This window comes from Heterodontus francisci, chromosome 6, assembly GCF_036365525.1.
Source record: "Heterodontus francisci isolate sHetFra1 chromosome 6, sHetFra1.hap1, whole genome shotgun sequence".
In the NCBI taxonomy this organism is placed as follows: Eukaryota; Metazoa; Chordata; class Chondrichthyes; order Heterodontiformes; family Heterodontidae; genus Heterodontus; species Heterodontus francisci.
The window spans coordinates 110,653,458-110,677,812 of record NC_090376.1 but is presented as its reverse complement, the minus strand read 5'-3'; the positions used below and the strand labels follow the sequence as shown (position 1 = coordinate 110,677,812).

The window sequence follows — 24,355 nt, the reverse complement described above, 5'->3', positions numbered from 1 at the left end:
GCCAGACAAACATCCCCCAGGTGTTGATGAAGTGCCCACATTAGTAGAACCATGATGTTGAAGTTTGGCAATGTTCAATATCTGCATCCTTGCTCTTTAAGGGGAAGAGGGCCCATAACAAGAGTGAGACCGCCAGGATCGGTAGCTGAGTGCACAACCTGTGTCCTTTAAGTCAAGCCAAGAGGAGGCACTGAAACTAGCTGGGAGCCAAAGAAGACATACCATCCCAGACGTGGAGCTCGGGGTCCCAGCACAAGAGAGTGATTATTGCTGATCAGATAAAAATGAAATAGTGTGAATTAGCTCTGGAATGCTGTCCTTAATGGGATATTAACCCACACATATGTTGTTTGCATTGTATCTTGCAGGTCACCGTTTGCAGGAGAGCACAGACCCCGAGGGACTGACAACAACTTCTGAGGAGGAGGAGCACTCAGAGGATGCTGTCATGAGAGTCCCATGACTCTCATGCACCTTCAGCGTAGATACTTTCATCTCGGTCAGAATCCACTCAGCCTTACAATCAGGGTCACAATCTGGGGAGAGCACAACACATGCACCCCAACAGCTGGCTGAGGCTGAGACTGCCAAGGCCTCTGACAGTCGGAGGACAGTGGGTGGCCAGGCCCAAGCTGAGCCCCGACTGATGACGAGCCTTTGGTTTCAGCAGCACAGGGCATGCTGAAGTTGCAGGGAGCGGTCAGGCAACATCTGGTGAAGATGCCAGAGGCCATCCTAGCCTTGAACGGACATTGGGAGAAACTATCCATGCCATGACTGCTACCGTCCCAGGCATATGAGTGCATGGATTCATCCATCGGGAGGTTGGTGACCCTCTTGGAGAGCCACATTCCACAGATGCGCAATGACCTGCAAACCCTTGCCTTGGCCATGACGTCCGCACAGCAGTGGCATGGCGAAAGAAGGACCAGGACTCTGGAGAATGTTCCAGCTCCTAGTCCTAGTCCGGTGAGCAAGGAAGTTCCAAGGAGCCTGGAGAGGGAGGAGGAAAGGATGCGCTCCACATCTCGGGTTCCCCTCCAAGCGATTTGAGTGTGCACACCGGCTCCTCATCCCCTCCGCCAGTGAGCCAAGCTCCAGCAGCCACGATGCCTGAGGACAGTTCTGCATCAGTGCAGGGGCCCTCCAGGCCTCAAGCACCCAGAGGACGTGTGCTGAAATTATCCCAAGCCAAGGGGCATCATGATCAGCAGCCTGCCTCCAGTCCAGCTGCTGTCACAGGGGATGTACCCGCAGGAGCACACGCAAATGTATGAAAAAGACACCTTGACAAACATGGTCATGTTTAATGTAATTAAAAGTTCAATGGTGCAAATCATCAGCATTCATTGATGGATAACTGCATGCTACCATGGTTTGAGTGTAACTACTGCAATCCCCTCAAATGCCTTACTACATTGGAAGTGACCACTGACATCATTAACATGCCAATGAGCATGATTGTTTCATTACTCAAATGACGTCACATGGGCACTGGCTGAATTGGATGTTGCCAATCATGCTGGAGGTCAATATAGTATTGAGGCAGAAAACTTGACACTACATGCACGAGGATGAGTTTTAGATTAGATTAGAGATACAGCACTGAAACAGGCCCTTCGGCCCACCGAGTCTGTGCCGAACATCAACCACCCACTTATACTTCTTTTGGGCCTCCTTATCTCGAGAGACAATGGATACGCGCCTGGAGGTGGTCAGTGGTTTGTGAAGCAGCGCCTGGAGTGGCTATAAAGGCCAATTCTGGAGTGACAGGCTCTTCCACAGGTGCTGCAGAGAAATTTGTTTGTTGGGGCTGTTGCACAGTTGGCTCTCCCCTTGCGCCTCTGTCTTTTTTCCTGCCAACTACTAAGTCTCTTCGACTCGCCACAATTTAGCCCTGTCTTTATGGCTGCCCGCCAGCTCTGGCGAATGCTGGCAACTGACTCCCACGACTTGTGATCAATGTCACACGATTTCATGTCGCGTTTGCAGACGTCTTTATAACGGAGACATGGACGGCCGGTGGGTCTGATACCAGTGGCGAGCTCGCTGTACAATGTGTCTTTGGGGATCCTGCCATCTTCCATGCGGCTCACATGGCCAAGCCATCTCAAGCGCCGCTGACTCAGTAGTGTGTATAAGCTGGGGATGTTGGCCGCTTCAAGGACTTCTGTGTTGGAGATATAGTCCTGCCACCTGATGCCAAGTATTCTCCGAAGGCAGCGAAGATGGAATGAATTGAGACGTCGCTCTTGGCTGGCATACGTTGTCCAGGCCTCGCTGCCGTAGAGCAAGGTACTGAGGACACAGGCCTGATACACTCGGACTTTTGTGTTCCGTGTCAGTGCGCCATTTTCCCACACTCTCTTGGCCAGTCTGGACATAGCAGTGGAAGCCTTACCCATGCGCTTGTTGATTTCTGCATCTAGAGACAGGTTACTGGTGATAGTTGAGCCTAGGTAGGTGAACTCTTGAACCACTTCCAGAGCGTGGTCGCCAATATTGATGGATGGAGCATTTCTGACATCCTGCCCCATGATGTTCGTTTTCTTGAGGCTGATGGTTAGGCCAAATTCATTGCAGGCAGACGCAAACCTGTCGATGAGACTCTGCAGGCATTCTTCAGTGTGAGATGTTAAAGCAGCATCGTCAGCAAAGAGGAGTTCTCTGATGAGGACTTTCCGTACTTTGGACTTCGCTCTTAGACGGGCAAGGTTGAACAACCTGCCCCCTGATCTTGTGTGGAGGAAAATTCCTTCTTCAGAGGATTTGAACGCATGTGAAAGCAGCAGGGAGAAGAAAATCCCAAAAAGTGTGGGTGCGAGAACACAGCCCTGTTTCACACCACTCAGGATAGGAAAGGGCTCTGATGAGGAGCCACCATGTTGAATTGTGCCTTTCATATTGTCATGGAATGAGGTGATGATACTTAGTAGCTTTGGTGGACATCCGATCTTTTCTAGTAGTCTGAAGAGACCACGTCTGCTGACGAGGTCAAAGGCTTTGGTGAGATCAATGAAAGCAATGTAGAGGGGCATCTGTTGTTCACGGCATTTCTCCTGTATCTGACGAAGGGAGAACAGCATGTCAATAGTCGATCTCTCTGCACGAAAGCCACACTGTGCCTCAGGGTAGACGCGCTCGGCCAGCTTCTGGAGCCTGTTCAGCGCGACTCGAGCAAAGACTTTCCCCACTATGCTGAGCAGGGAGATTCCACGGTAGTTGTTGCAGTCACCGCGGTCACCTTTGTTTTTATAGAGGGTGATGATGTTGGCATCGCGCATGTCCTGGGGTACTGCTCCCTCGTCCCAGCACAGGCATAGCAGTTCATGTAGTGCTGAGAGTATAGCAGGCTTGGCACTCTTGATTATTTCAGGGGTAATGCTGTCCTTCCCAGGGGCTTTTCCGCTGGCTAGGGAATCAATGGCATCACTGAGTTCCGATTTGGTTGGCTGTATGTCCAGCTCATCCATGACTGGTAGAGGCTGGGCTGCATTGAGGGCAGTCTCAGTGACAGCATTCTCCCTGGAGTACAGTTCTAGGTAGTGCTCAACCCAGCGGTCCATCTGTTTGCGTTGGTCAGTGATTATGTCCCCCGATTTAGATTTGAGGGGGGTGATCTTCTTGATGGTTGGCCCAAGAGCTCTCTTCATGCCATCATACATTCCTCTGATGTTTCCGGTGTCTGAGGCCAGCTGAATATGACTGCATAGGTGTTGCCAGTAGTCGTTTGCGCAACGCCTAGCTGTTCTTTGTGCAGTACTTCTGGCTGCTTTAAGTGCTGCGGATGTTAAATCCCACTTATACTAATCCTACACTAATCCCATATTCCTACCAAACATCCCCACCTGTCCCTATATTTCCCTACCACCTACCTATACTAGTGACAATTTATAATGGCCAATTTACCTATCAACCTGCAAGTCTTTTGGCTTGTGGGAGGAAACCAGAGCACCCGGAGAAAACCAACGCAGACACAGGGAGAACTTGCAAACTCCACACAGGCAGTACCCGGAATCGAACCCGGGTCCCTGGAGCTGTGAGACTGCGGTGCTAACCACTGCGCCACTGTGCCGCCCTTTTTAGTCAGAACGATATTTATTGCAAGTCATAGATTTTGGAAATGTTCCATTATAAGGCTCTGTGTTGCCTCCCTTGCGCGCTGTTCAAGATGTCTGCCCTCCATCACTTTGCTAGGATCTTCCATGCCTTCTTGACCTTGCATGCCCTCTGTGTCCTCATCATCAGAGGATGTTTCATACTCCCACATGTCTTCCTCTGGCAGTGCCTCCCCTCTGTGTAGTGCCATGTTATGTAGAATGCAGCAGACCACAACGATGCGCCTGAACTTCTATGGGGCGTACTGAAGGGCTCCACCAGATCTATCGAGGCAGCGGAAATGCATCTTCAGCACACCATTGGCCTGCTCGATGGTCGCTCTGGTGGAGCTGCGACATGCGTTGAAACACTCTTCCAGATCATTACTGCGGTTCCTTACAGGCATCAGGAGCCATGTCCTCAATGGGTTATCCCCAAGAATCCAGCCTTGAAGGCAAGCGGGGAGATTGAAAAGATGTGGCACCCGGGGCTGCCGAAGTATGAATGAGTCGTGGCAGCTTCCCAGGAAGTGGACACACACTTGTAGGAAGGGCTTTCTGTGGTCATATACAAGTTGTACATTAATGGAATGAAAACCCTTCCTGTTGATGAAGTTGGCTGGTTTTTCCCTGGAAGCCTTGATGGCCACATGCATGCAGTCGATCACACCTTGGACCTTTGGGAATCCTGCAATGGCCTCAAATCCAATGGCCCTCTCAGCCTGGCTCTCAGAGTTTGTCCTGTAGTGCACTGATCCACCATCCATCCTGAACAGAGCATTGATCACCTCCTTGAAGCAGTGGTGCACTGCGGATTGAGAGACCCCACACATGTCCCCGGTGGATCCCTGGAATGATCCAGAAGCATAAAAGTTTAGAGCCACAGCAATCTTCTGTGGGGCTACCACCAAAACCCAATGCTCGCAAATCATCATTCAGCAATGCGTGGAGGTCTTCTGCGACAGTTCCGTTCAGGATTCTGCAGGGATGACAGGTGCGATCTATATACTTGTTGCTTTATCTGTTCTCTTCGTTGCATTCTCAGCTGCTGCTGTGCATGTCTGGAAGGATCCTCTTGTGCCACAGCTACCTCTTGGGCCTGTCTCCAGTCGATTTGCTTCTGCAAAGCACAGGGATCCAAGAAAATAGGGTGAATTTTACCCATTTCTCTCCACCCTGCACCTTTGGCTTCCTTCCTTTACTGATCTGTACAAAGAGATGTTGGAATTTTGGTTGCGGGAAGCCCACATTAGCTCTATGGTATGGATTGATGTTGGACCTGTAACATTTCCAAAAGTGTGAGCCATCATGAGCAAATCGACAACATTTCAGTGCCCTGCACTGGCCTTCCGAAAGAAAACCACCTCTACACTTGCCGAGTTCTTCCAACCACATGCCCCCCCACTCCCAGACACACCACTTGCAGAGTTCTCCCAACACCCACCCTCTCCACCCCCCCAAAGACAATGCAAATTACCTTTTTGAATCACCAAGGACTCTCACCTCGGTCCTGCCAGCTTTTTAAAGATGCAAATCTGAAGACATGTGAGTGCTACATACCCAACACAAGATTGCGAACACCTGGAAAGATCGCTATTAATTAAATTTCAATGTATACTAAAGAGTGTTTAACATATGTAAATGCCATCACAGTGTGGCAGTGAGGAAGTGCTGCCATGACACTTTACCACTTCCGACACAATTGGAATGCAACATTACGCGTCGAGTTCCTTGCCGATTCTCTTCCCCAGCCCCCCATCTAAAAACTGGCCTTACAGAGGAGCATAAAGTTCATTCTATTATTAGGTTGGAAGATAGCTTTGGGCTGAATTTTCAAAATGGGGTCAGAAACCCGATGTTTGGAACATTTCTGGGTCCTGACGCCATTGCGAAAATTGAACCCCTATTTTGAAATGGAAATAAGTTAATTGGTCTGGTGCAAGCCCAATTGGAGGCAAGGGAAGCGTCTTGGAGGCGGGAACGGATTATTGAGGGCAATCTTAAAAGGCAAGTGGCAGCCATGACTGATCGTGTCATTGAGTTCAGTGATGCAGCACCATGGAGATTGGAGGTCCTCTGTGGGTATGAGGATACGTTCACGGACAGCACACCATTTCACTGATGGCTCTTGGGAGGCACTAATTGATGCAATATCCAAGAGGAGAGTGCTTTTCTTCCCAGCCTCAAGAAGGAGAAAGCCGCCTAGCAAGACCAAGAGGATAGGGATGGAGGTGGCCATGGAGGTCAGCAGCTAGGATCCACGCAAAGGACCTGGTCCCAGTGCAGAAAAAGGTTTGATGACCTCTTGCGGTCTGGTAAGATGGCCAGTGACACCTGGTTCATTGGGCACTAACTCTTTAGGTACCAGAATGCACACGAGCTGACCTCCCAAATGTCCATAGTTCTCCTTAACATTGTCAGTGTAGGTCAATGGTCACTACACTGAGATGAAAACACCCTCACATATGGGCCAACATTCAGATGGGGATATCACTGAGGGGAACATCAGCCCACCTGTATATCACGCTGGAAGAAATGAGGAAGGACAGCCTACTCATGAAACTCTCTCCTCTCCTCCTGTAGGAGAAGAGAGCCCATAATATGCAGGAGATGGCCAGAATGGGATCTGAAGTGGCCCAGCTCCACATGCTCCAGGCAGCACTGCAGATTGCCAGGCTGCCATTAAGGCATAAGGTGGGAAGTGATGAGATGGGAGGCCATGAACAACAGGGTCACTGGATAGCTCTTTCTTGAGATGAAGCACACAGAGTAACTCCTGCCAAATGCAATCTTAGACAACTATCATCTGAGGGGTTGGGTGTGCTGGGGCACTTGTTTAGGACTAGTTCTCATCACTATTTTCTTATGTCTCCCTCAGGGCCAGTGGCAGAGGGGTGCCAAAGTCTGCCAACCATATTGGCGCCAAGATCCTCAGCGGGTTTTGGGAGGGGAGGAGTCCACAGAACCTGCACCGCCACATCCTACCTCAGCACCCTACACCAGCACAGAGACTCTCACCTCAGTTAGGCCACAAATAAGCATAGAAAGAGGAGCACTGGGTGAAGCTCACAGTATGCACGAGCAGGAGGAGGAATGTGAGGCAGAGTCACCTATGTGCAGTCTCCTTCGGAGGATAGAGGACAGAATCACAGGATCATAGCAAATAGGAGCAGGAGTAGGCCATTCGGCCTGTCGAGCCTGCCCCACCATTCAAACAGATCATCGCTCATCATCTACCTCTATGCCATTTTTCCCCACTATCCCCACATCCCTTGATATCATCAGTATTCAGAAATCTATCGATTTCTGTCTAGAACATGCTTAATGATTGAGCTTCCACAGCTCTCTGGGGTGGAGAATTCCACAGATTCACCACTCTCTGAGTGAAGAAATTCCTCCTCATCTCAGTCTTAAATGCCTTCCACTTATTCTGAGACTGTGTCCCCTTGTTCTAGACTCACCAGACAGAGAAAACATCCTACCCACATCCACCCTGCCACGCCCTGGAAGAATTTTTTTCAGTTTCAATGAGATCATCTCCCATTCTTCTAAACTTTAGAGAATACAGGCCCAGTTTCTACAAACTCTCCTCGTAAGACAATCCCTTCATCCCAGGGATTAGTCTTGTGAACCTCCGTTGCACTCCCTCTATGGCAAGTATATCCTAAGGAGATCAAAACTGTACACAATACTCCAGCTGCGGTCTCATCAATGCTTTATACAATTGAAGCAATACATCTTTACTCCTGTACTCAAATCCCTTTGCAATGAAGGCCAACATACCATTTACCTTCTTAATTGCTTGCTGCACCTGTGTACTAGCTTTTAGTGATTCATGAACATGGACACCCAGGTCTCTTTGGACATCAACACTTCCCAACCTCCCACCATTTAAGAAATACTTTGCCTTTCTGTTTTTTTCTACTAAAGTGGACCACTTCACACTTATTCATATTACATTCCATCTGCTATGTTCTTGCCTATTCACTTAGCCTGTCCAAATGCCCTCAAAGCCTCCTTGCATCCTCCTCACAACTTACATTCCCTCCTAGTTTTGTGTCATCAGCAAATTTGGAAATATCACAATTGGTCTCCATATCCAAATCATTTATGCAAATTGTGAATAGCTATTGCCCAAGCACTGATCCTTGCGGTACCCCACAAGTAACAGCCTGTCATCCTGAGAATGACCCATTTATACCTGCTCTCTGCTTTCTGTCTGTTAACCAATTCGCAGTCCATTGCAGTATGTTACCCCAAGCCCATGTGCTCTAATTTTGTTTACTAACCTCCTGTTTGGGACATTATCAAAAACCTTCTGAAAATCCAAATACACCACATCCACTCGTTCTCCTTTATCTATGCTACAATTAACATCCTCAAAAAACTCCAACAGGTTTGTGAAACATAATTTCCTTTTCATAAAGCCATGTTGACTCTGCCCAATCATATAATTATTTTCCAAGTGTCCAGTTATCTCATCCTTTATAATAGATTGTAACATTTTCCCTACTACTGACATCAAACTAACAGGTTCATTCTCCATTTTCTCTCTCGCTCCCTTCTTAAATATTGGGGTTACATTTGCTACTTTCCAGTCTGCAGGAACCCTTCCAGAATCTATCGAATTTTGAAAGATAACCACCAATGCATTCACTATCTCTCGAGCCACGTCCTTCAATACTCTGGGATGTAGCTCATCTGGTCTAGGGGATTTATCAACTTTCAATCCAATTAATTTTTCGAATACTGCCTCTTTATTGATACCAATTACTTACAGCTCCTCATTTTTACAAGTCTCTTGGTTCTCTAGTATTTCTGGGAGATTTTCAGTGTCTTCCTCCATGAAGACAGACACAAAATAATTGTTTTGTCTCTCCACCATTTTCTCATGACAGATACATTGATGCTTCACAGGACGAAAATGCTGGGCCTCGGGTGTCACAGACAAGGAGGTCCTTCCTCAAGAACCACAGGTGGATAATCTCCTGTCTGTCAGAGTTCCCTAAGCCTTGAGGAGCCATGTGCAGGCAATGGAGGAGTCCGTGCATCGCATGTACTCTGTCATGACTTAGGCATTCGATTGCATGAGCTCCTCCATTGAGAGATTAGGCAACCGCTTGGAGAGCTAAATGCAACACCAGTCTGAGTGGGTACAGGAGTAGTGCGCTGATATGCACAGAAAGAGTGAAACTCTCTGTAGCATTGACCAGTGTCACTGATGGTGCAGAGGTGCTTGGAGTGGATGCCAGTTGCATCCCAGTCAGTGGCCGCTTCCAGCATCGACAGGTGCCAGGAAGAGCTGAGACAGTTTTTGTGGCAGACCAAGGGGCCACCCTCGGGGCACCAGCATCAACCTTCGGCCCCTTGTCTCCTGTGACTCAGGAGCCATCTGTGTGCCAGGGTCCTGTGGCAGAGGCACCCCCTCCTATAGGCACCCCCAAGACAAGGAAGGAAGCCATGGGCATCTCAGCAGGAGGCAGAGAGTAGGGATCAGGCTGCCTCTGCCACAGCAGGAGCACCACATAGAAGTGTTAAGGTGAGGAAAGTAGCATGCCGTTGAAGTCACTTAATGCCTCACAATAGAACTTCTTTATTTCATCACTCTGATAGGTGTTGTTGTCTCATCTCAAAAGGGGAACATCACATTGTGGGGCAGGTGGCAGGGATGTGGGGCCCTGAAAATGTTATGTTCCCATGCCTTGTAATGTTGGACAATGGTGAACAGAGGAATACCCTATCTGCATGTTCAGGGCTGCCAATGGGACCTCGCAGTTAAGGGTCACAGTGGAAAAAAAGTTCTGTATGCGGGAAGGTGAGTTGTGGGATTATTCGCTGCAAGGGCTCAGGGTAGTTCAGTTGAAGGGCTGCTGAATCAGTTTGGCCCTGGTTGCCATGCCAGCCTGCAGTTCACCCCAAGGTATGGGATGGCATGGCCAGGAGTGCTTCGCTGCCTGGGCGCCGGCCAGCTCTGGAGTGATCCTTTCTTCCTCCTCTTCCTCTTCCTCCCTGTCCTCCTCCGAGGTGGAGTGCCATTCCAGCTCCTCCTCTTCATCCATCTCCAGACCTCTTTCCAGTATCATGTTGCACAGGGTGCAGCAGACGACCATGAGACGGGACATCCCAGTTGGCTCATACTGGAGGTCACCGCCCGACCGGTCAAAGCAATGGAAGCGTTTCTGAAAGAGGCCAATGGTCTCTTTAATAAAAACTGAAAGTGCTGGAAAAACTCAGAAGGTCTGGAGAAGCAGAGTTAATGTTTCAGGTCAGTGACCTTTCATCATGATTAATGGTCTCTTTAATGCAGGTCCTTGTTAGGGGATGGCTCTGGTTATGGGGCCTCTCCCCATCCCTGTCTGGGTTTCGAACGAGTGCCAGGAACCACCTCCTTAGGGGATAACCCTTATCCTCAGCAGCCACCCATGGTGTCTGAATGTGGGCCTGAAAAAGTGCAGTACCTGGGACTCTTGCAGCATAAAGAAGTCATGTCAGCTGCCTGGGAACTGGAGACAGACTTGCAAGGTTCACTTCTAGTGGCCACAGACCAGCTGGATGCTGAATGAGTGGTAGCCTTTTCTGTTCAGGAATCTGACTGGCTGGTCTGTTCGTACCTTGATGGCTACTTGGGTGCAATCAATGACCCTCTGGACATGAGGGAATCCATCGATGGCGACCCTTGCGCCTGCAAAGGCACATCTGTGTCAAAGTGGATGTAGATCCCCACCCTCCGGAATATGGCATCCGTGACCTGCCTGATGGCATGATGAGCTGCTGACTGTAAAATGCCACCTAGGTCCACAGCAGATCCCTGGAAGGACCTGGACGCATAGAAGTTTAGTGCCATGTTGACCATCATGGCTGCAGGTAAAGGATTGCATGGGGGCCTCAGGTGATTTGGGGTTCATAGTACACTGTTCCAAAACCATCTGACTGGATAGGCATAGCCTCCTATGGCATTGGTGCACTGTCGTTTGTAGGTAGCTGACTTTTGAGTGGTCGACCCGATGTCTTGGGCAGTGGTTTCTTCCCCTTGTAGCGCACCCCCTCCCTCTCAGCTGGAGTTTGTGCATTCACCAGGCCTTCCCCTGCCAACCCCATCTACCCAACTAATTCCAGCTGTCTGAAGTCCCTCTGTGGATTCCTACCACTCACCACTGAGAAAAGCAAATCTTCCAGATCCAGAAATAGCTACTCTATGAAATATTTGGAGCAGTTGTGCTTTATTTTGTGTCTCTGCATTATTTTAATCAGCCCCTCCCATAGCCCTCATGGCCCTCCGCATTGTTCACAACTTGTACACCGTGAGGTGTCCCAGACATGACGTGTTCCACATTCCCTTCCTTTAAAAATTGTAACCTGTTGCTGGCAAGCCTGTTAGTGAGCTCCTGAATGAGCTCAACAGGCACTTAACTGGAGGTTTGTGGGGTTGTCATTTCATCCTTCCTGGCATTTCTTTAAAAATGGCGTCGCATTTCAAAGGCAGCGGACCCAAGTGACAACCTCTGCAAACTCGATCTTTAAATCAAGCTGCACCTGCCTCCATGCCCTGCAGGCTTTAAACATCCAGATCATTTCTCCTTGGGCATTGTACGTGCCAGTAGCGCAGGAAGCTTGTACTATTATGTGAGGACTGCTCACTACAATATTTGCAGAGCGTTCCCTGTATCACCCAATCCTATAGTGGCAAACACTGACTAAAATACATTCAACCTGTGGGGCTCCGCTAATGAGCTGTAGGAGAGAACACTTGTGAAAACACAGAGCATGAGTAAGGAATCTGCTTCTTGCCAGTTTATGCGGTAGAAGTAGAGATACTTTTGTTCATTGATGGCGCAGGTAGTTACGTAAAGGTGTTCATTATCACAGTGTACATTAAAATGACTTCAGTACTCCTGCAGACATCTTTTCCAATTCCTAATCAAGATCAGCTTCTACCATTGATTAAAACAAGGTCTATATTTTTCCTTACCTCTAAGTCTATGCGAACTTCAGTAGTCAAATGAGTCATAGAATCATAGAGAGATACAATACTGAAACAGGCCCTTCGGCCCACCGAGTCTGTGCCGACCAACAACCACCCATTTATACTAATCCTACATTAATCCCATATTCCCTACCACATCCCCACCATTCACCTACCACCTACCTACACTAGGTAATTTACAATGGCCAATTCACCTATCAACCTGCAAGTCTTTGGCTGTGGGAGGAAACCGGAGTACCCGACGGAAACGCACGCGGTCACAGGAAGAACTTACAAACTCCACACAGGCAGTATCCCGTCAAATCTTACTTTCTTCCTGCTGCATTATATTTCTATTTAAATCTAGTCTCTGGGTGTTTCCAAGAGGCCACAAGTCAAGGCTCCAATAAGTAGCCTCAGTCCTCGAGTAGCTGTTCAAGGGGAAAATAATGAAACCACGAACCCACACAGACAATAAAGTAGCTATGCACTGCAGGGGTTGTCCTAAGAGAAAAGGTTGGATCTATAGTCATTGGAGTTTAGAAGAATAAGAGGTGATCCTATTGAACCATATAAGATTCTGAGGGGGCTTGACAAGGTCGATGTTGAGAGAATGATTCCCCTTGTGTGGAATCTAGAACTCGGAGGCATAGTTTCAAAATAAAGGGCCTCCCTTTTAAGACAGAGATGAGAAGGAATTTCTTCTCTCAGAGAGTCGTTAATCTTTGGAATTCTCTTTTCCAGAGAGTAGTGAAGACTGGGCCATTGAATATAATCAAGGCTGAATTAGACAAATTTTTGATGTACAAGGGACCCAAGGGTTATGGGAAGTAGGCAGGGAAGTGGAGTTAAAGCCACAGTCAGATCAGCCATGATCTTATTAAATGGCAGAACAGGCTCAAGGGGCCGAATGGTCTACTCCTGCTCCTATTTCTTATTTTCTTAAGTTTACTAAATTTGCCCCTGGTGCAGTTTTGCATGCTCATGGCAATTTGCCTGCAGGGCTTAGCTGATCCGACAAGGTTTTACAGTTAGTTCATAAATTCATTGTCTTGGAAGATAACTCTAGTTTGGGAGCACAAACTTGAAAATTCTACCATCTTTTCTGCAATTTTATAATTCTGGATAATAGGAAGAATCAAGCCACAGAGCTTTAAATAATTCCTTAGATCCTTCAAACATCATAGAACACAGGAATCTGCCTTTTATTTTACAATCCAGTAAGCTGCTATTTAAATAAAGTTCAATTCAGCTCATATCTGTGCATGACTCACTTATCTAAGAATGGAGTGAAAGAAATTACCCAACTGGAACTGCTTATGTTTTGTTTTTCAATATAATGCTTCTTTTGTAATGCACTTGGCAGATGGTACATTTTCCTTTGCCTTTGTTTAAGTTTTTCCAAAAATTGAAATACATAATATCTTTCATCTGTAATGGAAGAAGTTATTGAACATGTCAAAAAGGCAACTTGTATGATGATTTATTTGTGTTTTGATTGATTTTGATAAACCCTCTGATTATTCAAACACCCCTTAGTTTGCTATACCCCAGTTACACATTCTTTCCATTTTACTACACCTCTCAGTTTGTTATATCCTCAAGTTTGTTACACCTTCCAGTTTAATGGGCAATCCAGTCTGATACACCATCCAATTTGATACAGCCTCCACTTCGATGCAGCCTTGAGTTTGATGCACCCTCCAGTTTGATATATCTTCTGGTTGCTTTCACCAGATGTTTCTTCTACATATCTCTTACTTTGTGGAAAACACAATTTGTTGTACTGGTCATCCATTTTGAAGTCTTTTCCCTCTGAAGACTTCTTTTTCTAGCTAAGAGGATAGTCTTCTTATCAACCACCAAGAATATTGCAATGTTCCTTGTTCTCTTGGCTGTCACTTTCAATTTCTTTCAAGTGGTAGCCATTGCTGGCTTAGCTCAAGGAAAAAGATATTTGTGTAGATATTTCATTGAGTAATTCAAGAGCCTCAGAGAAAATGGCATTTGTATTTCACAGTATTATATTCCTCCCCACTCCCCAAAAAAATGCTTTGTGCTAGATTGCCTTTTCAGAAGAGAGAACAACTTGCAAATGAGACAGCTAATATTTGGTATTAAGTATTTCTGCAGAACCAGTTCTGGTTTCAGTTAAGGAAAGATTTGCCTCACCATCTTTATTTCACAGCATTCTATTTATACACCAATGAATTAGCATACTTGAAAGAGGTCTTTACGCATATTTTTAATTTTTTTCTAAATTTTCAGGATGGACTTGATAAATTTATGTGGAATACTCTATTTAGTATCATTTTCATAGCTTATCGATCCTGCCACTGATTCCACAGAATACACTGTTTGGCCTGGTGTTCATGAATGTCTCAGATGCCCTGTTGCTCTTGCTGCACTATTAGCAACTTGCACGTCCAGCATCTTTGTGGCCAAAAATTTTTCAACCAAAACATACACTAAGAAGTCTAATGAGCAGGACATGTCCTGCTCTGGCAAAATCTAGCCCCTGGCTGAGAATTTCTGATTGGCGTCATATTAACTCTGGTGGTAACTTAGCTTAAATGGCAATCGATGTGACTTTTTTTGTCATAGCGTGATTTAACATGTGTTGTCAATACAAAATAATACTTACAATTCTATTCATTGCAACAGATTTTCCACTATAACCTAGCATTACTTTTGCCAATATTATTGGACAAACTCTTAACATGCTCATATTGATCTTCCACTGTTTTAGTGGAGATAGAAGAATGTCGTGTGAACATCTTAATCCTTTACATAGAATATACAGCACTGAAACTGGCCATTCAACCCAAATTGTCCCTGCTGGTGTATATGGTCCATTTGAGCCAAAGTCTTTGACCACGAATTTTGACAAGTTATTTCTAGCCTTATGGTTTTTTTTTCAAGAAGTTTCATTGCTTCCAACAGTCGGACATTGGCATTAGTGCAGTTCAGTGTTAACTATAACAGTTGGGAGCAATGTAATTTGAGAGAGAAAGTGTTGATAGCTATGTCTGATATTTTGAATGGTTCAATTGGCATTTTTTTCATAAGTTTACAAGAGTTTATTGAGTGGGGATTGAATCATGTGAAGTCATCACACTGTTCCTCTGTGCAGCACTGATGTTTTTGCAGAATTTCCCAATTGGGTAGATTCTATTTTCATTCTCTTTGGTGTGGGAAATGTAACTTAATATACAATATTGATTCATTAGACCATGATGCCTTTCCGACAGCTCTATCATTACATGTTACTTACCGTGTTTCTTTCATCTTGCTTATTAGTGATCTTGTCTTGAATCCATGGGTGGAATCTTCTCACATTAGTTCCTGCAGGAATGGTGGGACCATTATTGCATTGGTAACAAGACTCACTGATTTGCACGCCTGGCCATTGCTCTTTCCTATAGCAAACCAATTGTCCCAGTTCTGATGACGGGTTACTGACCTGAGGCGTTGACTCTGCTTCTCTCTCCATGGATGCTGCCAGACCTGCTGAGTATTTCCAGCATTTCTTGTTTTTAAACCAATTGTCTTCCTGCCTCCAGGCTCCCTGACCAATTAGGGAGGGCAGGTGGATGAGATGTTCATTCTGTCAAAGGAAGGATTTCTAATTAAAGGTACCATGGCATAGGTTACAAGGGTTCACCAGCACTTGGATGTTTGATGCTGCAGCAACCACAGGAATGAAGAGGAGACCTGGGAAGGTGGAACCCACCTCCCACCCCCGGGTAATTCACTGATGCAGGATCTGAGGGGCTGCTTTGAAGTCAACTCTCCCAAGGACAGGAGGAAGAAGGCAACCTCTCCAATCAAGCAGGTGTGGATGGAAGTGTCCAAGGAAGTTAGCAAAAGGAGTGTAGTCCCTCCAACCTGGAGACAATGCACCAAAAAGTTTTCAGACCTCAGGAGGGCATGGCAGATGACAGGCATCTTGTCAGCCATTGGTAATGTGTGCTGATCTGCTCCATTGGGAAGGTGGTCTTGATCCAGGAGGCTGCAGATATCAGCAACGACCTGCTGTTTGAGCCTGAGCTTCCAGAGGTACTGGTGCTCATACATGACGAGAGAGCTGATCCTCTACCTGTAGGCCCAGTGTTGGGGTTCATCCTATCTGTCCTATGCCGGGGCATGCAGTTGAGGAGAAGGCAGCTGTTGTTGCTCCAACTGCTGCTGGAGCTGTGGATGGTGGTGTAGCGTCTGCTCTTGCCCCTCGGCAGAGGTGGAAGGCAGAGCTGTATAAGCTGCTCCAATGCTGTGTTGAATGCTGGCAACAGGGAAATGCAGCTCAAGGTGAGTGAAGTGCCTTCCAAGAAGATGCCAATTATCTGTCAAGCAGTGAAAGCACTTTCTGACAGAAGAAGCGTTTTGACCAGCAGTCTATCAATGGCCATGGCTGAAGCTCTTCAGTGTAACTGATCAAAGCTTTCCCAGCTTGCCAATTTCACTGAAGAAGCTCTTCTCACTGTGCACTTATCTTGGTGACTCTGGTGAGTTGCTGACAGGTCAGGAAATAGCTCCCTTCCTGGCTGAGAAGTCTACGATTCTGGATTAGAACAGGTCCTAATTGCCTTCTTAACTACCACAACCATTTCCCAAATACTTACTGATAGGTCCAAAGGGGTTCCCTGCTTGCCTTCAATCTTGTCCTGGGGAAATATGGAAGAGGATGGGATGACATCAGGATCTCAACCCAATATCAAATTCCGGGACTTTCCTACCCTGCATGTACCTGATCTCACCGCCACAGGACTGGAAAAATTCAATCCCATGTGTCTATTTATTTCACATATTTTCCATCAGCTACTTTCTTAAGGTCAAAGAACTGGTAGAAATTGAAAGCATCTTCCAAAGCGCATATGGATATAATTTTATTCAGAAATAAATATTAAATAGTGCTACTCATTTCATAAAGTTCTACACAAAAAAATGTAGATGCAGCACTGTGAAAAAAATTTGTGTTTTTTATTCATTCTTGGGATGTGGACATCATTGGTAAGGGCCAGCATTTATTGCTCTTTTCTAGCTGTCCTTGAGAATGTGATGGTGAGTCTTCTCCTTGAACTGCTGAAGACAGTGTGGTGATGATGCCCCTACAATGATGTTAGGTAGAGAACTCCAGGTGTGTAGAAATCCATTTTTTACTGTGGACTTTGTCCCCCCTTTTCACAATAAATTTTGTCATAATCAAAGTGAGGAGTGTCAGTGCTTGCAAAATGCGATACACTTCGAAATCAGCATCAGATATTGCAATCAAACACTCATGCAGAATAATGCTTTATCTACTTTTCTTTAACAGTTTCTCTTAACCCTAACAATATGAGAACTCTCCCACAGCCACCTCCCCGTGCCCTCCCCCACCTCCCGATCTGCCATTGTGACATTCATTCACACAGGCTATCTGCCCAGCTTGGCTGAGTGAGATTGCCAACATAGTGTCAATTGATGCCGTGTGATGAACACACTTACTTGGAACTGCACTGAGACCGCCAAAGAATATTTAACGAGCGCAAAATTCAGATCCGAAATGTTGCTGGAGATGTGCAGGGGTGCACAATGCCTCCAGTTGCTTCTGGCATGGCCCACGCGGTGCCCCATGCTGAAAAGGGACCTTGCACAGGTGTTCCCAGTGTGCACTGGAAACCTCCCAACTGATGCTGTCATGATGTCAAACAGCCATACCGGCTGATTTGATGCACTATTTAAAAGCTTGGACCACATGGGTCTATTCAACATATTTGCTTGTCACTCACCAAAGAACACGCATTCAGCTGCATGAGCAGACCAGCACTAGTGTAATTTAAAGGGCCAGGCACCCAACTTGCAGATAAGATAAATTAGAATAACGTCTGCTATTGCAAAGTTTCTGGAAGTATTGTGGAGTGATTTTGGATGTGTTGTAGTTAGTTGCTGGATTTGGCAGGGAATGTCGCTGCATTCTCACAGGGAGGACAGGGGATGTGGTGACCTGTCCACACAAAGGCTGCAACAGGTATGGGTGTTCTCACGGTCTCACTGGATTCGTTATGAAAGTTCTTGACAAGCTTATGGTGTGTTTGAAGACAGCTGTCTGTTCCATTATCTCCTGTATTATTTCATACTGAGTAGAATCAAAAGTCTTTTCAGAATCTATAAGAAGCAAAATGCGGTTGAATTTCTATAACTGTTGACGATTAGTTTCAGATTTGCGATCTACTCTAAAGCCAACTTACTTGAATTTTCTTTCTCTACCTTGCATACAGCTTTACTTCTAATGATTACTAGGAAAGCTTTGCTGCATGTGAGATGAGTATTATGGTTCTGTACTAAAATGCTAGAAATACTCAGCAGGTCAGGCAGCATCTGTGCGGAGAAAAACACAGTTAACATTTTAGGTCGATAATCTTTCATCAGAACTGGAAAGTGTTCAAGATGTAATAGGTTTTAAGCAAGTACAAGGTTCTAGAAAGGTGGGAGCAAAGGAAAGAGAAAAGGGAAGGTTTGTGAAAGGATGGAAGACAAAAGAGATTAAGGGGCAAATTTTACAGACACCCTGACGTCGGGGGTCATGGTGGGGGGGGGGGGGGGTGCAGAAAATGCCTCCGTAGAGGCCGACCACGGACCTAGACGCTGGGAAGGTCTGGCTAATATTGCAGCCGGCGGCAAGGCCTCACGGCGGCCCCCCGCCTCCCCCACTGCTCGGCAATGGGAGCCCAATTTAAATATTTAAATTCATTTAAATTAACAAATTAAATACCTTCTCACTCCCGCCACCCGTCCCGGTGCGATATTGGTGCCGGTGGATGGCACTCCCGTGCCTTCAGATCCCCATGTGGGGATCTGAGGCAGAACACTGGTGGGGAGGGGGGAGCAGGTAAATTTCTCTGTGCAGGGGGTGTGGGTGCGGGGAATGGGGTCACAGTCATTTAATTGGTGGAGGGGATGGCGGGAAGGGGTAAAGTGTAAAGTTGATGCACTTTGCGGGGGGAAGGTGAGGTGCACAGGGTAAGTGTTTTTGGGGGGGAGAGGGCAGGTAATTAAATCTATGGATATTGGGGGCTGGGAGAGAGAGGCAAGATCAATTTATTTAATTTAAAAAAATCACAGCAGCTGACGCCATTTCTGGGGACAGACCGCCCACCCCCTCCACGTCAGCGGGAAGGGGCGTGGGGGCGGTCCACCCCGGCTATTTAAATGAGCCGCCGCACCTAATATTGCAGCGGCTCTGCGACGTGCGGCTCGTGCGGGAAGACCATCATTGTTTCCGTCTGCTGCCCATCTCGGCGGCGGAAATTTAAATTCCATTCCTAAATGACAAATGGGAGGATAGTGCAAGGCAAAAGGGGATAATAATTCGACAAATAAAGAAACAAAAGATAGAGCTAGAGGAGGTGTAAATGGGAATAGCAGAATCATTATCAACAGCTGCTATCTGAAAAAAAACATTCCAACACCTGCTGTAGCCAGAATGCACCTCCCCTTTAATAGGTGCAGACTAGCTTTAAAAAGTAGAGGCTAGCTTTCATTTGTACTGGCCTCGCACAAACCTTGACCCCCACTAATTGTGCAGTCACTCAACAATGCATTTAGCCTTGGGCTGCACGCCACAATCATGGAGATGAGCAGGTAGCATGAAGTTGCCTGCAACACTTCCATCAGGCACGTGGTAATCGCACATAGCAATCCCTGTGCCTGCGAATGAGCCTTATGAACCTTTCCCCCTTAGAATTTAAAAGATATGGATAGTTTCTGAAACAGCCAGGATTAATTACAATGATTCACATGAATTCGATCATTAAGAAACAGCTCTTCAATGTTATCTCTTTCCACTGGCAATTTTGCTCTTAATTTTACAACTACATTTCTCGTTAACAAACCAGTGTGACATGAATGGTACTTAATACAATAACAGTGTTACATACTGGCAACACCACTGTGTAACATCTGTTTGTCTATCTTGTAAATTACCATATAAATACTTCAGATGTATGAATGAATCTCAAAAGTGAAGAGGAAGCTAAGTTCTATCAAAAAAATTTACATTTACTAGTGTTTGCTCTTTAATTTACAATATAAATTCACAGAATTGTTACAGTGCAGAAGGAGGCCATTCAGCCCATCGTGTCCGCACTGGCTCTCTGAAAGAGCAATTCCCTCAGTTTCACTCCCCCACCTTTTCCCCTTAACCCTGCACATTCTTCCTTTTCATATAATTGTCTAATTCCCTTTTGAATGTTTCAATTGAACTGAAATTGAATTGAAATTCCTTCAGTTTGATGCTGCTGTATAATGTTTCACTGTATATTTTACTTTTATTTATTCATGGCACATCTACAACTAGATGATATATCAATGTTTAACAGTTTTTTAGTTAACTAGGTTTATATGCCAACTGCGACCTGGCCAGCCACATTTGTAAAACATTCATAGAGCACTAACACTGATCCATAGATACCTAACTATAGATGGCTAAAAGTAGTTTTTTTTTAAATGACTGAGCTTACAATTTTTTCCTATTGTACTGTTTTGATGCCTATTGAGTTCTGGTAGCAGGGATTGAGCCTGCAGTGCCACCATTTACCTTCATAGAATAAGTGAACCGCCTACTGTTTCAGTATTCCTGGAAGCAACTCTTTCTGCTTGTACGTAACAGAAATTCTGAACATGTTCCAAAAAGCATCCTTCTATAAAAATCCAGTTATAGACACTTTCCCTCCCCCGAAGAGATCTTCGATGTGACTAGATTAATAAGCAGTACTTGTCATCAACTCAAGTCTGTTTTGAAGAAAATACCTAGTTATTAGAAGCTGTTGTGTGTATTTCTCTGGTTACACCCCTTTATATTTCTATTCATCCACAGAGCACCACACAATTTCTCGGTCTGACCTAACAGGCTACAATTTCCAACCAAGTTAGCAACATTACCGTTTGTACAACAGCATGACCTTCTGTGTTATTGTGTTAACATCAAAGAACCCTTCAAGAAAACAGTTTCCTTTCAAATATAATTGCTGGTTGCACATTTCTACTCTTTTTTTAAGAGCTATCCTTTGTATAAAGGACTCTTCAAACTTTGCAGCACCAAGTGGTTAGTTTGGAGGCTCACTTGGGGTACAACATATTTTTATTTCATGAATTGACATTAATTTACCCACAACTGGCATTATGTGTAGTCACCCACAACTGAAATTTAAAATATGAGCCATCAAAATATCATGAAAGTGTAACAAATACAAGTCACAGAGATAAAGCTGGATTAACATAAGCCAAATATACCCATTCAAATCAGTTTGTGGCAAGATCAGCAATACAGTGGACCAGAAACTTGGAAAACCATTTATTTCACTACAGTTAAAAGATTCTAGAGCCACAAATTGTTTGATTAAACCGGAAAACAAAGACATTGAACATTAATTTGAGGGAATCCACTTTAAAATGTAAAAAAGAATATCCTCACGCTCCATTTATATCTATAATTTTGAATGAAAAAATATCAGAATGTTTTTTTAAAAAGCTCTATTGCAGAATTTTCTTCCACAATTAACGAGAATGCCTGGAAACAGATTGCTGAAGATTTCTTACAATTACAGCAGCATTGTAATATCACTATAGCTATCCCGAGCAGTAATAGCTGCACTGACCACAAATGATATTGAAAATGAAAAAGCGCCGAGGACAACATTAAAGATTGAAGACAGCATACTGAATAATTTTTCTGCTTAATGGTTAAACATTTTGTTCTAAACCCTTTCTGCTACCAGAAACAGTGACTGAACTGTCAAATGAGCTACTTTCATAGACACCAACAATTAAAATATAAGTCAGATACATGAAACACAATGATCACTTGGTGACAAGAAAGATTAGCTTTGCTACTTACAGCATTTAATGAAATGGTAATGGGACATTTTTCCCTGTTCAAAATGTTGTCATCTTACAGGTTCTAATATTCTCCCACGATGAAGCATCCATGACCAAAAAATGCATTACTCAGTGTCCCAAGCATAGTGTTTTGTTTACCTCAATATACATTATTTAAAGGAAATTGGACACGAGGATCTTGCAGGAGCAAGCAGCTCACTGCGGCACTCGAGAAGCTCGAGTCAGGATAAACCTCTTGAACCATAACTCCTGCACGTGCTATTATAGCACAATTGATTGACAATACTCTTAATCCCACATCCCTAGAAAAGGGAAGATTTAATTGGTGCACAGCTGAACTCTTCCAGGAATGAGGTATTTAAAGCTGCAGTGCGACTCTTATAGCCAGAAGAGCAAACTGCATTAAAATGGCTTTAGAATTATTACAAATGAGCAGGCTTAATCCAAATACCAGGAAATAGCATCTATTGGCATTTGAAAGGGTCAGTTTTGTATTTTGCATACTCTTCCTTGGAGAAGTTTGATGTTAAAATTTTTGGATGTGAATATTGTAGTGAACAAAAGTGCTAACAATTATTTGATATTAAGACTATTTATAATTTTCTTCCTCAAAGAAAAATTCCTGCCTTCATTGTGAGTCAACTTCAGTGTCCAAATCATTGCACACCGGGACTGGCATCGGGCCCAGAAAAAGGCAATTTTCCCGTGCGTCACGTGTGCGGCAGCACTGTCACAATTACGTGGCGGGCATCTATTTGTCATCATAAAGACGCTGGTCACCTCCAATCATGTGAGGCTGGAGGCAAGACACCGATTGCGGCGTCAGCTGACAGCGGATCAGGTGCTGGCACCATCTTTACAAGGCTACTAGCCCTGCATCCACTCCTGCCTTGCAGTCTATAGAAAGTCAGTTTACTGTGAGGCATAAAAAGTCACAGCAGTGTTTCCTACAATGCTTAACCCTCCTAGGAAGAGTGGAGAGGATGGCAGAGGGGAGACCCAGGATGGCCCCACCCATCAGTGATGCCTCCCTTTTTTATTCGTTCATGGGATGTGGGCGTCGCTGGCAAGGCCAGCATTTATTGCCCATCCTTAATTGCCTTTGAGAAAGTGGTGGTGAGCTGCCTTCTTGAACCGCTGCAGTTCATGTGGGATGGTACACCTACAGTGCTGTTAGGAAGGGAGTTCCAGGATTTTGACCCAGCAACAGTGAAGGAACAGCGATATAGTTCCAAGTCAGGATGGTGTGTGGCTTGGAGGGGAACTTGCAGGTGGTTGTGTAGCCATGCATTTGCTGCCCTTGTCCTGCCAGGTGGTAAAGGTCGCAGGTTTGGAAGGTGCTGTCTAAGGAACATTGGTGCATTGCTGCAGTGCTTCTTGTAGATGGTACACACTGCTGCCACTGTGTGTCGGTGGTGGAATGAATGTTTGTGGATGGGGTGACAATCAAGCGGGTTGCTTTGTCCTGGATGGTGTCGAGCTTCTTGAGTGTTGTTGGAGCTGCGCCCATCCAGGCAAGTTGAGAGTATTCCATCACACTCCTGACTTGTGCCTTGTAGAGATGGTGGACAGGCTTTGGGGAGTCAGGAAGTGAGTTACTCGCCGCAGGACTCCTAGCCTCTGACCTGCTCTTGTAACCACGGTATTTATATGGCTACTCTAGTTCAGTTTCTGGTCAACTGTAACACCCAGGATCTTGCTAGTGTAGGATTCAATGTTAATAATGCCATTGAATATCAAGAGGAGATGGTTAGATTCTCTCTTGTTGGATATGGTCATTGCCTGGCACTTTTGTTGCACGAATGTTACTTGCCACTTATCAGCCCAAGCCTGGATATTGTCCAGGTCTTGCTGCATTTCTACACGGACTGCTTCAGTATCTGAGGAGACGTGAATGGTGCTGAACATTGTGCAATCATCAGCGAACATCCCCACTTCTGACCTTATGATGGAGGGAAAGTCATTGATGAAGCAGCTGAAGAAGTTGGACCCAGGACACTACTCCTGCAGTGATGTCCTGGAGCTAAGATAATTGACCTCTAACAACCACAACCATCTTCCTTTGCGCTGAGTATGACTCCAACCAGTGCAGGGTTTTCCCCCTGATTCCTATTGACTCCAGTTTTGCTAGGGCTCCTTGGTGCCATCCTCGGTCAAATGCTGCCTTGATGTCAAGTGCAGATTCTCCTGCAGGCTGCAAGGGAAGGGTGGGAGATTCTCTTCCCCAGCGATGCCAAGAAGAGGTCCTCCTGCCTGACCAAGCAAGCCTGAGTGGAGATTACAGAAGAGGTAGCAGCTGGGTCCTGTACAGGCAGAGATTCAATGACCTCCTGCGTTCAGCCAAGCTGAGTGCTCCATTCCAATGCTCCTTTCTGGGGTTTAGATGTGACTACAGGGTGTTCGATATGGTGAGGGTGCC

The 24,355-nt window shown here is 45.6% G+C and overlaps 1 protein-coding gene across 3 annotated transcripts in view; it reads right to left on the bottom strand.

Moving 5' to 3' along the window:
• Positions 1-22,140, bottom strand: part of myo16 (myosin XVI) — an 878,535-nt gene extending 856,395 nt beyond the window's left edge. For 2 of the 3 annotated variants that reach the window (XM_068034135.1, XM_068034137.1), the window contains exon 1: positions 21,935-22,140. In XM_068034135.1, coding sequence (XP_067890236.1) covers positions 21,935-21,962 — 28 coding nt within the window. In that variant the 5' untranslated portion in view covers positions 21,963-22,140. Of the gene's footprint in view, positions 1-15,334; positions 15,406-21,934 lie in introns of all 3 variants that reach the window. The other variant, XM_068034136.1, reaches the window with a different exon arrangement.
• Between the last annotated feature and the right edge of the window lie 2,215 nt (positions 22,141-24,355).